Source organism: Pristiophorus japonicus, chromosome 1 (assembly GCF_044704955.1).
Source record: "Pristiophorus japonicus isolate sPriJap1 chromosome 1, sPriJap1.hap1, whole genome shotgun sequence".
Lineage (NCBI taxonomy): Eukaryota > Metazoa > Chordata > Chondrichthyes > Pristiophoridae > Pristiophorus > Pristiophorus japonicus.
The window spans coordinates 441,379,788-441,395,367 of NC_091977.1; the positions used below are offsets into that span (position 1 = coordinate 441,379,788).

At 44.7% G+C, this 15,580-nt stretch overlaps 1 protein-coding gene and 1 long non-coding RNA gene across 3 annotated transcripts in view; one reads left to right on the top strand and one right to left on the bottom strand.

Moving 5' to 3' along the window:
* The window catches only part of LOC139275800 (uncharacterized), a 172,392-nt gene that overhangs the window by 9,046 nt on the left and 147,766 nt on the right, over positions 1–15,580 (top strand). The gene's annotated exons all lie outside the window — the stretch shown is intronic.
* colec12 (collectin sub-family member 12) overlaps positions 1–15,580 on the bottom strand; it is a 416,325-nt gene that overhangs the window by 8,621 nt on the left and 392,124 nt on the right. For both annotated transcript variants that reach the window (XM_070892992.1, XM_070893000.1), the window contains one exon: positions 6,038–6,147. In XM_070892992.1, coding sequence (XP_070749093.1) covers positions 6,038–6,147 — 110 coding nt within the window. The remainder of the gene's footprint in view (positions 1–6,037; positions 6,148–15,580) is intronic.

Consider the following 15,580-nt stretch of genomic DNA (forward strand, 5'->3'; position numbering starts at 1 on the left):
TCTCGGCATTTAGTTTGCTCAAGTTCTAGTCAGTTAGAACAGTTTAATTTTAGAACAGATTTTTTTTTCAAAAGGGGGCGTGTCCGGCCACTCACACCTGTTTTGCAAGTTTAGGCAGTGAAAACTTACGTGAAAACTTACTCCAACTAGTTTAGAATGGAGTAAGTGTAGATTTTTGTATGCTCAGAAAAACCTTGCCTACACTTAGAACATCACACCTGAGATGGGGCGGTGGGGGGGGGGAATGGAAGTTTACAAACATGAAACACATTCACTTTTGCAAATAAAAGAGCCATCATCAATAATAAATGATAAATAAATCAATAAATCAACCAATAAATCAATCAAAAAAAAATTTAAAAATTAAAAACAAAAAAATTAAAAAAAATAAATTAAAAATTAAATTTCTACTCACCGACTGCAGCACCGGGAGCCCTCCAACAGCGTGTTGGGATGGGCACCCCCCAGTGTGTCTCTCTCTGACTCTGCCAGTGTCTCTCTCTCTTTGTCTGTCAGTGTCTATGTGTTTCTGACAGCGAGGGGACGTGGGGCAGGAGGGGGGAGGAGGAAGGGGGGAGGAGGAGGGGGGGAGAGGAGAGGGATGGGGGAGAGGGGGGAGAGGAGAGGTGAGGGGGGAGGCTGAATGGGCCCGGCCGATGAGGAGAAACCGGGCCGAAGACTTTGGGCGGGGCCTGCCCCCAGCAAGATGCCGGGCGGGCGGGCCCTGCCGAAGACGTGAAGAGGGAGCGGACCGGACCTGAAGGGGGGAGGAGCCGTAGCGGAGCGGGAGCTGGGGGGGTCGGGGGGGGGAGAGCGGCAGGCAGAGGAGTGGGAGCTGGGGGTGGGGGAGAGCTGGAGCTGGGGGGGAGGAGTGGAAGGCAGTGGAGCAGGAGCTGGGGGGGGAGAGCGCGGGAGCTGGGGGGGGGGAGAGCAGGAGCTGGGGGGGGGGGAGCGGGAGCTGGGGGTGAGAGAGCGGGAGCTGGGGGGGAGAGAGCGGGAGCTGGGAGGGGGGAGCGGGAGCTGGGGGTGAGAGAGCGGGAGCTGGGAGGGGTGGAGCGGGAGCCGGGAGGGGTGGAAGCGGGAGCTGGGGGGGAGCGGGAGCTGGGGGGGGGGGAAGCGGGAGCTAGGGAGGGGAGGGGGGGGGGCGGGAGAGAGCCAGAGCAGGAGCTGGAGGAGGAAGGTGCAGTCTGATCTTCGCCGCCCCAGTGAGCCCATTCATCCAGGGCTAGGGGCGGCGTGCTTTGGGCCCCTCCCACACAGTTTCGGCGCCTGGAGCTACTGCACATGCGCGCACACTGTAGCGCGCATGTGCAGAGGCCCCGGTGCTGGCTCCGCCCCCCCACAGCTTGTGCTGCGCTACGCCGAGGGCCTGGATCGACCTGAGGGAGTGGAGAATACCGAGGTAAGTTTTCGGCGCGGTTTTGAGCGCGGAAATCAGGCGTGGCTTGCGGGGCTGCGCCGTTCTAGGCGCGGCCCGAGACTTGACCCCTAAGTGTGGAAAACCAGGCGTTAATTACGAGTGCCCTGTTCATGATTTACTTAAGCATTCACAGGAGTTTTAAGAGTTGTGTGTGCTAAGTGATAATTGGAATGAATCTAGTCGCAACTTGCAAGCTGGAGACCAAGGGCCCAAGTTTCGGATGTCCTCCTAGAACAGCGCACTCCGAGAGTACCGCCTATTTTTTAGAATAAAAAAAGCGCCTCAAACTTACTTTGCGATTCTCCGAGTCCAGCAGGCCTGTTTCACGGTCACAGCAGCGCAGCACAAGCAGCTGGGGGCGGAGCTACAGCCCTGGGCCAACAAGAGTGCCGGTAGCTGCACGTGTATACAGTGGAGTCTGTGTGCGTGCGCAGTAGCTCCCGGCCCCCAGATTCTGTGTGCGTGTGCTGCTGGCTGTGTGGGAGGGGCCCGAAGCACGCAGCCCCTAGCCCTGGCCGGGCTCCCACTGCTCCCGAAAGGATAGGGGAGGTAGGAACTTTTTATTTATTGATTTATTGAATTATTTATTTTTTTATTTTTTATTTATTGATTTATTGATTCATTTATCATTTATTATTGATGATGGTTCTTTATTTTTAAAAATGAAGTGTTTAATGCTTTGAAAAATCCTCTAACTTCCCTTTCCCCCCCTGATTTCTAAAGTCTCCGTAAGGTTTTACAGAGTGTACAAAAGTGGACACTTACTCTGTTCTAACTTAGTTTGGAGTAACTTTTCACTGCCTAAACTTGCAAATCAGGCGTAAGTGGCTGGTAACGCCCCCTTTTGGAAAAAAAAACTACTAGAACAAAACTATACTAACTCACTTAAACTGGAGCAAACTAAAGGCCGAGAATTGCGATTTCTAAGATACTCCATACTAAACTAGTTGCTCCAAAAAAAATAGGAGCAACTTGAGCCGAAACTTGGGCCCATAAGTCCTGATATTTGTGGAGAGGAAGGGAACGGTGGTAAATTTTAATGTCTGGAAAAACGGGAATGTGGAGGTCCTGCCAAATTTAACGGCAGGACTTCATTTGAATGTTTTTTTTCTGTTTCTTGCCCGGCAGCAACCTAGATTGAGAGGCTGGTTGGCTGTGGGGAGGTGAGGCCTGCGATAGAAGGCTGCAGCCAGGGACCGGAGAGGAGGGAGGGAGAGATTGAGGGGTGGGGGAAAGATCACCGGGGGAGAGATCACGGGTCGGCATCAGATCATGGGAGGTGGCTGAAGATCGGATTGCAGGGTGGGGCTTTGGCCGATCATGGCAGGTAAACTTGTGAGACTGGGGGAAGCACTCCTGCTCCTCTTGGCCCGCAAGCAGTGCTGGAAAAGCACTTAACTGCTGAGCCGGCAGCTTTGTTTCCCTTCAGCTGTTGGGTGTCCCGAGCAATGTTCCTTGTAATAAATTTTCGTAGCCAATTGCAGTGCCTCATCACTGGTCTGATTCAGACAAACTAAACATTGGAGCAGCTGAGGGGTTGAATCTGGAACTTTCCAGTCTGTATGGCTCAATACTACACTATGCAGGACATTTACCCATTGAACCATATAATGGAAGTTTTCCAGTTATTGTTCAATCTGCCTGAGGTAGGATTTTTATCTACTTTCCATAGGTGAAAGAGTGGTATTATAATAACCTACTGTGGCATTTAGTCCCTCAAAGCTTTCTCATATCTGGTTTTACTTTATTTTGTTGCCTTTCCATCCCACTGTGCCCATATTTTCTCTATTATGTTGGATACCTTGTATCAGCCCAGCTGAGAGGTCAGATGATGACCTGCTGTCTGTCAATGTCAATATATAATTAGTAGTAAAGCTTGCATGTGGTCCTTTACTGATTTTCCCTCTTTTAGTTAAAATCACCTCACTTCTGCTTGTTCAGAGACGTGGGGATTAGATTAGGAGCTCACTGCATGAGAAATCTCTGTTTCGCATCTGAGGCATACCACTCCATGGCAGACTTGCTGAGCTAGCTGGTTCGAACACAAACCTTTGAGAGTCTCTTATTTTTTCTCTGCTAATTTTCTACCATTCCCTCTTCTGTAGACTTGGCAAGTAAAATCAGGGAAATCGCAAAGATGTTTTATAAATATATTAAGAGCAAGAGGCTAACTAGAGAAAGAGTGATCTATTAGAGACCATAAAGATAATCTGCGTGTGGAGGATGAAGACGCGGGTATGATTCTTAATGAATACTTTGCATCTGTTTTCACAAAAGCGAGAGGTGATGCAGACTTTGGAATGAGGGAGGAGGAGTATGAAATATTAGATGAGATAAACATAGTGAGAAGAAGTATTAAGGGGCCTCGCAGCTTTGAAAATGGATAAATCCCCAGGCCCGGTTAAAATGTATGCCAGTCTCTTAATAGAATCAAAAGAGGAAATAGCAGGGACTCTGACCATCATTTTCCAGTCCTCTCTGGCTACAGGTGTGGTGCCAGAGGACTGGAGGATGGCTAATGTTGTACCTTTGTTTAAAAAGAGAGAAAGAGATAGACCGAGTAATTACAGGCTAGTCAGCCTAACCTCAGTGGTGGGAAAATGATTAGAAAAAATCCTGAGGGACAGGATAAATCTTCATTTGGAAAGACATGGATTAATCAAAGACAGTCAGCACGGATTTGTTAAGGGAAGGTCGTGTCTGACGAACTTGATTGAATTTTTCGAGGAGGTAACTAGGAGGGTCGATGAAGGCAGTGCATATGATGTAGTGTATATGGATTTTAGCAAAGCTTTTGATAAGGCGCCACATGGCAGACTGGTCACGAAAGTAATAGCGCTTGGGATCCAGGGCAAAGTGGCAAGTTGGATCCAAAATTGGCTCAGAGGCAGGAAGCAAAGAGTAATGGTTGATGGGTGTTTTTGTGACTTAAAGTGCCGTAACCTACAGGGCTCAGTGCTGGATCCCTTGCTTTTTGTGGTATATATCAATGACTTGGACTTAAATGTTGGGGGTATGATTAAGAAATTTGCAGATGACACTAAAATAGGCCATGTGGTTGATAATGAAGAAGAAAGCTGCGGACTGCAGAAAGATATCAATGTACTGGTCAGGTGGGCAGAACAGTGGCAAATGGAATTCAATTCGGATAAGTGTGAGGTAATGCATTTGGGGAGATCTAACAAGGCAAGGGAATACACATTAAATGGTACGACACTGAAAGGTGTAGAGGAGCAAAGGGACCTTGGAGTGCAGGTCCACAGATCCCTGAAGGTAGCAGGCCAGGTAGATAAGGTGGTTAAGAAGGCATATGGAATACTTGCCTTTATTAGTCGAGGCATGGAATACAAGAGCAAGGAGGTTATGCTTGAACAGTATAAAACACTGGTTAGGTCGCAGCTGGAATGCTGTGTGCAGTTCTGGACACCACATTACAGGAAAGATGTGATTGCACTGGAAAGGGTGAAGAGGAGATTTACAAGAATGTTGCCTGAACTGGAGAATTTTGGCTATGAGGAATGGTTGGAGATGCTGGGTTTGTTTTCTTTGGAACAGAGGAGGCTAAGGGGAGATCTGATTGAGGTGTATAAAATTATGAGGGGCGTGGGTAGGAAGGACCTGTTTCCCTTGGCAAAGGGGTCAACAACCAGGTGACATAGATTTAAAGTGATTGGGGGGAGATTTAGAGGAGATATGAGGAGAAATTTCTTCACCCAGAGGGTGGTGGGGGTATGGAACTCACTGCCTAAAAGGGTGGCAGAGGCAGAAACCCTCACCACATTTCAAAAATACTTGGATGTGCACTTAAAGTGCCGTAACCTACAGGGTTACAGACCAAGAGCTGGAAAGTGGGATTAGGTTGGATAGCTCTTGGACGGCCGGCGCGGACACAATGGGCCGGAATTGCCTCCTTCAGTTCTGTAAATTTCTATGATTCTATGATTATCCCTTGCTGGGTACAGTTTCACTGGTGCCAGTTGCCCTTTGGTATCTCACTTAAATGGCCATTATTCATGCGTGAGTGCTGACAGTGAATGTAGATGTGTTATTTCAGCATGAGAGGTATCATAGCCAAGCCTACTCCTGTTCTTAGTCGATAACCACACACATTTATTTCTCTCAGGGGTCACTGCATAAGGATCAGCAGTAGAAATAGTCCTACTCAGGGCACTAAAGCCAATTGTAGCATTCCTACCATGAGCCAGAAATTCAGCACAATCGGAGATCAACCTTCCTGGTGGTATAGGGTAAATTTTGCAAGATATGCGCTGCTAGTGGGACCTTTCTGCAGACTGCACCTACCAGAACATTGTGCTACCCATGATTTTCTGATGTGCACTGGCTGCATGTAAGCTGCTGCCAGTGGTGTGAGCCTTATAACATTTACTCTTTTCACTCAGCGCTCACTGGATAAACATGCTGAATCAGTCATTCTTTTTACTGGCGGTCATTATAAATTGAGCAGAATTGCAGTATATACAGGTAGTATGAATATCATAAACCAGAACATATTTAACTTTAAGTAGAATAATGTTGTTGATTAGATTTATATAAATAAATAATAATTCCTACTTAGCCCTTAGCATTATTACATTTTATAGTAGAATGTACACATACGTGTATTCTGCAGTGGTTCCATCCACCCATTTCCATACATTTTGTTGCTCAGTGTCTGACAGACCAATCCAAAAGTAATTAATTCCATTCATTTGCTTTCTCACCCATTGCTGTAATATCAATATACAAATTATTAGCACTGTAAATAAATATAATATGTAGAACATCAAAGAAAATACTTAGCATTGTCAACATTTTGCAAAATAGTGCATAATATAGCAGCATTTCTTAAAACTCTGTCAGAAACACTTTATTACATTAAAGTTGTGCTTCAGTTAGTCAATATTTACTCTTAAAGTGCTTTTATCGTAGATGAATGCAGGTGAGAGATGTGTGGCATCATCAGTTGCACTTGTAAACATAAACAAGCTGACCTATAAAAAGTCAAAGGGAAATCATGTTTGACAAATTTGCTGAAGTTCTTTGAGGATGTAATGAGCAGGGTGGATATGGGGGAACCAGTGGATGTGGTGTATTTGGATTTCCAGAAGGCATTCGATAAGGTGCCAAATAAAAGGTTACTGCACAAGATAAAAGTTCACGGGGTTGGAGATAATATATTAATATGCATTGAGGATTGGTTAACTAACCGAAAAGAGAGTCAGAATAAACGGTTCATTTTTCGGTTGGCAAACAGTAACTAGTGGGTGCCGCAGGGATCGGTGCTGGGGCCTCAACTATTTACAATCTATATTAATAACTTGGATGAAGGGACTGAGCGTAATGTAACCAAGTTTGGTGGAAAAGCAAATTATGAGGAGGACACAAAAAATCTTCAAAGGGATATAAACAGGCTAAGTGAGCGGGCAAAAATTTGGCAGATGGAGTATAATGTAGGAAAATGTAAGGTTATCCACTTTGGCAGAAAAAATGGAAAAGCAAATTATAATTTAAATGGAGAAAAATTGCAAAGGGCTTCAGTACAGAGAGACCTGGGGGTCCTTGTGCATGAAACACAAAAAGTAAGTATGCAGGTACAGCAAGTAATCAGGAAAGCAAATGGAATGTTGGCCTTTATTGCAAGGGCGATAGAGTATAAAAGCAGAGAAGTCCTGCTACAATGGTACAGGCCACACCTGGAGTACTCTATACAGTTTTGGTCTCCGTATTTAAGGAAGAATATACTTGCATTGGAGGCTGTTCAGAGAAGGTTCACTGGGTTGATTCTGGAGATGAGGGGGTTGACTTATGAAGGTAGGTTGAGTAGGTTGGGCCTATACTCATTGGAATTCAGAGGAATGAGAGGTGATCTTACCGAAACATATAAGATAATGAGAGGGCTCGACAAGTTGGATGCAGAGAGGATATTTCCATTCATAGAGGAAACTAAAACTAGGAGGCATAGTTTCAGAATAAGGGGCCGCCCATTTAAAATTGAGATGAGGAGGAAATTCTTCTCTGAGGGTTGTAAATCTGTGGAATTCTCTGCCCCAGAGAGCTGTGGAGGCTGGGTCATTGAATATATTTAAGGCGGAGAGAGACAGATTTTTGAGTGATAAGGCAATAAAGGGTTATGGGGAGCGGGCATTTGATAATGGAGTCAAAGGCAGAAATAAAAAAGGATTTAGGTTGGAATATTTACCATTCACTGAAAGCATCTGGTCAATATGAAGTTAAAGCAATGAAGGTAGCCATGTATTGGCAAAAGTGTTCGACTATAGCTGAAAATAATTCATTCTAAACTTGTATTCATTATTGGAAGGGCCACTGATTTGTGGTTTTCACGGAAAAATGAACAAAATCACAGACTATGACTCTCAAAGCTATGGCAAATCCCATGGTACAAAAGTAAAATAATGCGAAATGTGAAATAAAAACAGAAAATGCTAGAAATACTCAGCAGGTCAGGCAGCATCTATGGAGAGAGAAACAGAGTTAACATTTCAGGTCGCTGACCTTTTGTCAGAACAGTTCTGAAGAAAGGTCATCGACCTCATAAAAAAAAAGAAAATCCTGTCTTCTATTTTCAAAGGAATATTGAGACATTGGAGAGGGTTCAGAGAAAACCAAATAAAGCATGTGGGCCCTTGTTATGAGGAGAGATTCAGAACTCCACTTGTGTCATTGGAAAAAATAATTGTAAATTTTTAAAAAAATGTGCTCAGACGAATATATATTGACCCAGAAATCTCGGCCTTCCCGGGTCCGTATGGACCCAGGAAGGCATCGCAAAAGCCGTTTTTCAGCACACAATGTGCATGTGCTGAAAACTGGCTTTTCCAATCTGTCAAGCTCCAGCTTGACAGACCCTCCGCATCTCGGGAGCGAGGACATTTGCAAGGACAAGGTTGCGGGATTTACCCATATCTTGCCCAGCAAATGTCCTGAAAACTCTTGCGCCTGATAAAAGCAGGTGCATAGTCTACTTTTACAGGCATAAGAGTTTTAAAACACACACAAACATAATAAAATAACATTTAAAAAACACATTTTATTGTTCAAAACCCTGCCCCCTACGGTATTTTTTTTTAAACAATAATTAAAAAAACTTTTTTAAAAATCAGAAATTTTTTTTTCTAAGACATTTATTAACTTTAATTTCAATTAATTTTACTTATGTGAGGTGTGTTTTTAATTTTTAATTTTGATGTTAAGTGTGTTTGTTGTTTTTCCCTGTTAAAAGCAATGAGAACTTGGAGATACGGAGTTCTCATTGCTATTAATGAGAAATCTGTGGAATACTGTACCTGATTGGTTGTGCAGTCACACGTGACTGCACCTTCTGCGTCCGAACCTGGAGGACGGGAGCGTGCTTCGCAGCGCGGGAAGAGAAGGGCTCCCCAACGGAATCGCAGGGCCCTCCAGGATCACCAGGTACTTTCGTAAAAATTCTCCGGTCGGAGGTGTTGTCCGAAAGAAGCCTCCGACCGGAATTTCAGGGTCGATGTAATGCAGCAGATTATTTAAATTCGATTCCGAGCACAGAATTACAAAAGACAATGTAAGAAAAGCTAGGAATGAAAAAATATCACTCAGGCCTTAATGCCCACACCCCTAGAATCCTAATTCGCTCACTATAGCATTGGTGATTCTTGTATAACATTGATGCTTTTTCTTCACTTACCTTCATGGCAGACCATTGCAAACATTTAGTACTCTTTAAGGAGTTTTTCATTATAGCTGCAATTTTGCAGTTATAATCACAGCAAACCTGTCATAAGGACATGAGAAATAGGAGCAGCAGTATGCCATACGGCCTACTCAAGCTTGCTCCGCCATTCAATATCATAGATGATCTTTGACCTCAACTCCACTTTCCTGCCCAATCCCCATATCCCCTGATTCCCTTAGAGTCCAAAAATCTATCGATCTCAGCCCTGAATATACTCAACGACTCAGCATCCATAACTTTCTGGGGTGGTGACTTTAAAGATTCACAACCCTCTGAGTGAAAAAACTTCTCCTCATATCAGTCCTAAATAGCTGACCCCTTATCCTGAAAGTATGCCCCCTAGTTCTCGACTCTCTAGCCAGAGTAAAACGCCTCTCAGCATCTACCGTGACAAGCCCACTCGGAATTTTATATGTTTCAATGAGATCAGTATAGGTCCAATATATCAATCTCTCCTCATAGGATAACCCTTTCATCCCAGGAATCAATCTAGTGAACCTTCGTTACACCCCTCTAAGGCAAATATATTCTTTCCTTGGTACGTGTTATGTATGCAATAAAAGTACAAACTGAGTACTGTTTAACTGAACAAGGTACAACCATGGCTCTGCATTATTACGGCCCAAAGTGCCTGATTCACAAAATGGCTGGCCTGTTATACCAGAGCAGCACCATGTGCATGCTGCTCAGTGGCCTCCAACAATGACACCATCTGGTGGCTACAAACAGCATGTACATACATGACACTACCCTCCTTTGAGGTCTTATCATAGTCTTTCACAGGTTGAGACGGTCTCAGTTTGATTCCGGCCTTGGGTGAATGTGCGGAGTCTGTTGTGGCTGGTGGCTGGATGGCTGACTTGTTGGGGTGGCAGTGGCCATGTCAGGAATTGCAAATCTATTTTTATTGAACAAGTCCATGATGGAAATTCCGGGTTCACTGATGACCCTTGAGTCCACTGAAGGCTGCTGGTAGTTTGGTTGGTCGTCGACGGTTTCTTCGTCTGACTGTTCTGGCTCGTCTGTGTGCCTCAGCTTTGTTTGATCCATGTGTTTCCTGCAAGTTTGCCCATTCCTGAGCTTAATAACAAATACTCTGTTGCCCTCCTTGGCCATGACCGTACCAGCGATCCATTTGGGATCCTGACCATAATTCAACACATATACAGGATCATTAACAGAAATCTTGCGTGACACAGTTGTGCGATTGTGGTACCCTTGTTTACTCTGTTTTCTGTATTCAACATGATTACTTAAATCCAGGTGTACAAGAGATAACTTGGTCTTAACTCTTTTCATCACGAGTTCAGCAGATGAGTGTGTGGGGCCTTGGGTTACTCTCCTCATGCTTTGCTTAATAATTTGTACTGCACGTTATGCTTGCCCGTTGGACGCAGGCTTGAACGGAGCTGACCTTACATATTTTATGCCGTTAAGTTTTACAAATTCCTGAAATTCCTGACCGGTGAAGCACAACCCACTGTCGCTCACCACTATGTCAGGCAGACCATGTGTCGTGAACACGACATTGAGATTCTCTATGGTTGCCGTGAACGTACTGGGTGACATGATTATTCATTCTATCCACTTCGAATAAGCATCCACCACCACTAAAAACATCTTGCCCTAGAAGGGACATTCAAAATCTACATGGATCCTGGACCAAGGTTTGGATGGCCATGACCACAGACTCAGCGGCGATTCCACTGGTGCTTTGCTGAGCTGCATGCAGGTGTTGCACTGATGCACGCATGCTTCCAGCTCAGAATCAATTCCTGGCCACCATACGTGGGACCTGGCGATGGCCTTCATCATCACTATACCAGGATGTGTGCTGTGTAACTCACGCAGAAACTTCTCTCTCCCTTTCTTAGGCATTACAACTCGATTGCCCCACAATATGCAAACTGCTTGAATAGACAGTTTGTCCTTGCAACGAATGTACCGTTTGGCCTCCTCGCACATTTGCTTAGGTATGGCAGACCAATCCCCTTTGAGGATGCAACCCTTTACCACCGATAATATCGGGTCCTGGCTGGTCCAGGTCTTAACTTGTTGAGCCATGACAGGGGTACCTTCACTCTCAAAAGCATCCATGATTAACATTAGATCCGCCGGTTGTGGCGTTTTCACCTCCGGTGTGGGCAACGGCAACTGGCTCAAAGCATCGGCACAATTCTCTGTGCCAAGTCTGTGGCGAATGACATAATCATAGCCAGATAATGTCAGCGCTCACCTTTGGATGCGGGATGAAGCGTTGGTATTAATACCTTTGCTCTCCGAAAACAATGAAATGAGCAGCTTGTGATCATTCTCTAATTCAAACCTCAGACCGAACAGGTATTGATACATCTTTTTAACACCGTACACACATGCTAAAGCTTCTTTTTCTACCATACTGTAGGCTCTTTCTGCTTTAGACAAACTTTTGGATGCATACGCGACAGGTTGAAGTTTCCCCGCCTCAGTGGCTTGTTGTAACACGCAACTAATTCCATATTACGTTGCGTCACAGGCCAAAACTAAACATTTACATGGGTAATAATGTACCAGCAGCTTGTTCAAGCAAAGCAGATTGGAGGCTTTCTCGAAAGCTCTGTCTTGCAATGCACACCCAGTTGTTGACTTTTCTCAATAGCATGTGCAGTGGTTCAAATAAGGTGCTCAATTTAGGTAGGAAGTTACCAAAGTAGTTGAGTAGACCCAGGAATGAACGCAGCTCCGTCACGTTCTGCAGCTTGGGCGCATTCTTAATGGCTTTGGTTTTCACGTCAGTAGGTCTGATGCCATCAGTGGCGATTTTCCTCCCGAGGAATTCAACCTCCAGTGCCATGAAGACACACTTCGAGCGTTTAAGTCTGAGTCTCACTCTGTCCAAACGCAGTTGAACCTCTTCCAGGTTGTTCAGACCGGTGATCAGGATGTCATCTGGGAAGACTACAGTTCTGGGAACGGACTTCAGTAGACTTTCCATATTCCTCTGGAATATTGCTGCAGCCGAGCGAATTCCAATGGGCACCTGTGGTAAGTAAACAGTCCTTTGTGCATGTTAATGCACGTAAGTCTCTTCGACATCTCGACCAACTCCTGTGTCATATAGGCCAATGTCAAGTCCATTTTTGTGAACGACTTCCCTCCGGCTAGCGTCGCAAACAAGTTATCAGCCTTCGGTAACGGGTACTGATCTTGTTTCGAAACCCTGTTGAGCGTAGCCTTGTAGTCTCCACAGATTCTCACTGTGCCATCACTTTTCAGCACAGGAACAATGGGACTGGCCCATTCATTAAATTCGACCGGTGATATGATCCCTTCACGCTGAAGTCTATCAATTCAATTTCGACCTTCACCCTCATCTTATACGGCACTGCCTGAGCTTTATGATGGACGGGTCTTGCATCTGAGTCCACGTGGATCTGCATCTTGGCTTCCGTAAAGTTGCCGATACCCGGTTCGAACAGCGAAGGGAACTTGCTCAATACTTGGGCACATGTATCTTCCTCTGACAACAACGCTTTATGTCATTCCAGTTGCATCTGATTTTCTCCAACCAGTTCCTGCCGAGCAGCATTGGGCCATTGCCTGGAACAATCCACAGCAGTAACTTGTGAACCGCACCGTTATATGACACATTAATTTGTGCACTGCCAATCACCTTTATCAGTTCTTTGGTGTAAGTGCACAGCTTGGCGTTAACAGGGCTCAGCCTGGGCCTCACAGTCTTAGTATCCCACAGCTTATTAAATGCCCTCTCGTTCATGATCGATTGACTCGCCCCCATGTCCAGTTCCATCGATACCGGTATCCCGTTAAACTTCACTTTAATCAAAATTGGTTTACTCTTGGTTATGAAAGAGTACAGTCCATACACTTCCTCCTCTGGCATCTCAGATTGCGTATCTGTATCCGCGCTAGTCTGACTCTCAGCCTCCACGTGGTGTGTTGCAGCTCACTTTCTCATCTGCAGACACTTGTGCTGGAGATACCCCACTCTCAGACAACTTTTGCAACGATATTGCTTAAATCGGCACTGCTGGTGCCGATGATTTCCCCCACAACGCCAACACAGAGAAGTCGGATACATTCCCGCTGGCGAACTTTGGGCAGCCACAGGTTTCGCGAACGCAGCCGTATAGGCTCTGCCATGTGCCGCTCTGCCAAATGCCAAATCATTCGCGAACGCAGCCAGATCGGCCCTGCCATGTGCCGCTCTGGCGAGTGCCGAATCAATCGCATTTACAGTACTTGCCGAGGTTCGATTCTTCACCGATATTTGCTTTAAACTCCTGTCCGTCGTCATACATGATTGAGCGATTTGGATGGCCCTTTTTAAATTCAACTCCTCCACCGCCAGAAGTTTGCGCAGGATCACCTCGTGGTTGATACTGATAATGAAGAAGCCCCGCAGCATGTCTGCCAACACTGTCCCGAACTTACACGGTCCCGCTAGATGTCTCAGGTCGGCCCTTCGATCGAATGTGTGTATAAAACCCATATCTCGAGATGATGATGCCATCGTCTGGCTTGGGGTGCTCCCGTACCAATGTACACAACTCCTCGTACGTTTTCTTTGTTGGATCACTAGGCATGAGTAGATTCTTTATCAACTGTAGATCTTTGAATTGCACACATTGAGGAACACGGCCCGGCGCTGATCTGCATCGTCGACCCTCTTCATTTTGTTAGCCACGAAGTACTGGTTCAAACAGCTCACAAAGTCTGCCCAATCTTCTCCCTCCACGAATCGCTCTAAAAATCAAATCATGCTAATTTTGCAAACAAAGGTTCTTGTATTCTCCAAATGTTATGTATGCAATAAAGGTACAAACTGAGTACTGTTTAACTGAACCTTGGCTCTGCTTTATTACGGCCAAAAGTGCCTGACTCACAAAATGGCTGGCCTTTTATACCAGAGCAGTACCATGTGCGTGCTGCTCAGTGGCCTCCAACAATGATACCATCTGGTGGCTACAAACAGCATGTACATACATGACAGTACGGAGATCAAAACTGTGCACGGTACTCTAGGTGTGGCCTCAGCAAAGCCTGTACAATTGCAGGAAGACTTCCTTACCCTTGTACTCCAACCACCTTGCAATAAAGGCCAACATACTATTTGCCTTCCTAATTGCTTGCTGTACTACATGTTAACTTTCTGTGTTTTGTGTACAAGGACACCCATTTCCCTCTGAACACCAACATTTAATAATTTCTCACTATTTAGAAAATATTCTGTTTTTCTATTCTTCGTACCAAAGTGAACAACCTCACATTTTCCCACATTATACTCCATCTGCCATCTTCTTGCCCATTCACATAAGCTGTTCTCCTCACAGCTTACTTCCCCACCTAGCTTTGTATCGTCAGCAAAACTTGGATATATTATGCTTGGTCCCTTCATCTAAGTCATTAATATAGATTGTAAATAGCTGAGGCCCGAGCACTGATCCTTGTGGCTGCCCCCTAGTAACAGCCTGCCAACAAGAAAATGACCCATTTATTCCAACTCTCTGTTTTCTAATCCTCTATGCTTGCTAATATATTACTCCCAACTCCATGAGCCCCTAGCTTGTGTAACAACCTTTCGTATGGCACCTTATCGAATGCCTTTTGAAAATGCAAATATACCACATCTACTGGTTCCCCTTTATCTACCCTGCTAGTTATACCCTCAAGAAACTCTAATAGATTTGTTAAACACGATTTCCCTTTCATAAAACTATATTGACCATTAACCATAAAACCAAACTAGTCATATTATGATTTTCTAAGTGTCCTGCTACCACTTCCTTAATAATGGATTCCAGCATTTTCCTGATGACTGATGTCAGGCTAACAGGCCTGTAGCTCCCTGTTTTCTCTCTCTTTTCTTGAATAGTGATGTTACATTTTCTACCTTACAATCCAGTGGGACCATTCCAGAATCTAGGAAAATTTTGGAAGATCACAACCAATGCATCGACTATCTCTGTAACCACCTCTTTTAGAACCCTAGGATTTCGCCCATCAGGTCCAGTGGATTTATCGGCTTTTAGTCCCATTAATTTCTCCAGTAATTTTTCTTTAATATTAATGATTTTAAATTCCTCATTCTCATTAGATGCTTGGTTCCCCACTATTTCTGATATGTTTTTGTGTCTTCTACTGTGAAGACAGATACAAAATATTAATTCGCCATCATTACTTTGAGAAACTTACAGCAATCTCTGGTGTCTGTACATGCGCAGTTAAATGTGGAAATCCAGAAGTTGTTGTCAGTGATCCCCAGCTCCTCTACAAGGTACACTGTTGAAGTCCTCACAGATGGAAACCTTACAAATCACTTGAATTTACATGAACTTCCATTTTTATGCTCTAATCTTGCTGTAAAAACCCTGAAAAGTTAAGCTTGTTGAATGGAGTGTAACTGGTTTTTTAACAGCGTACTATGTCAT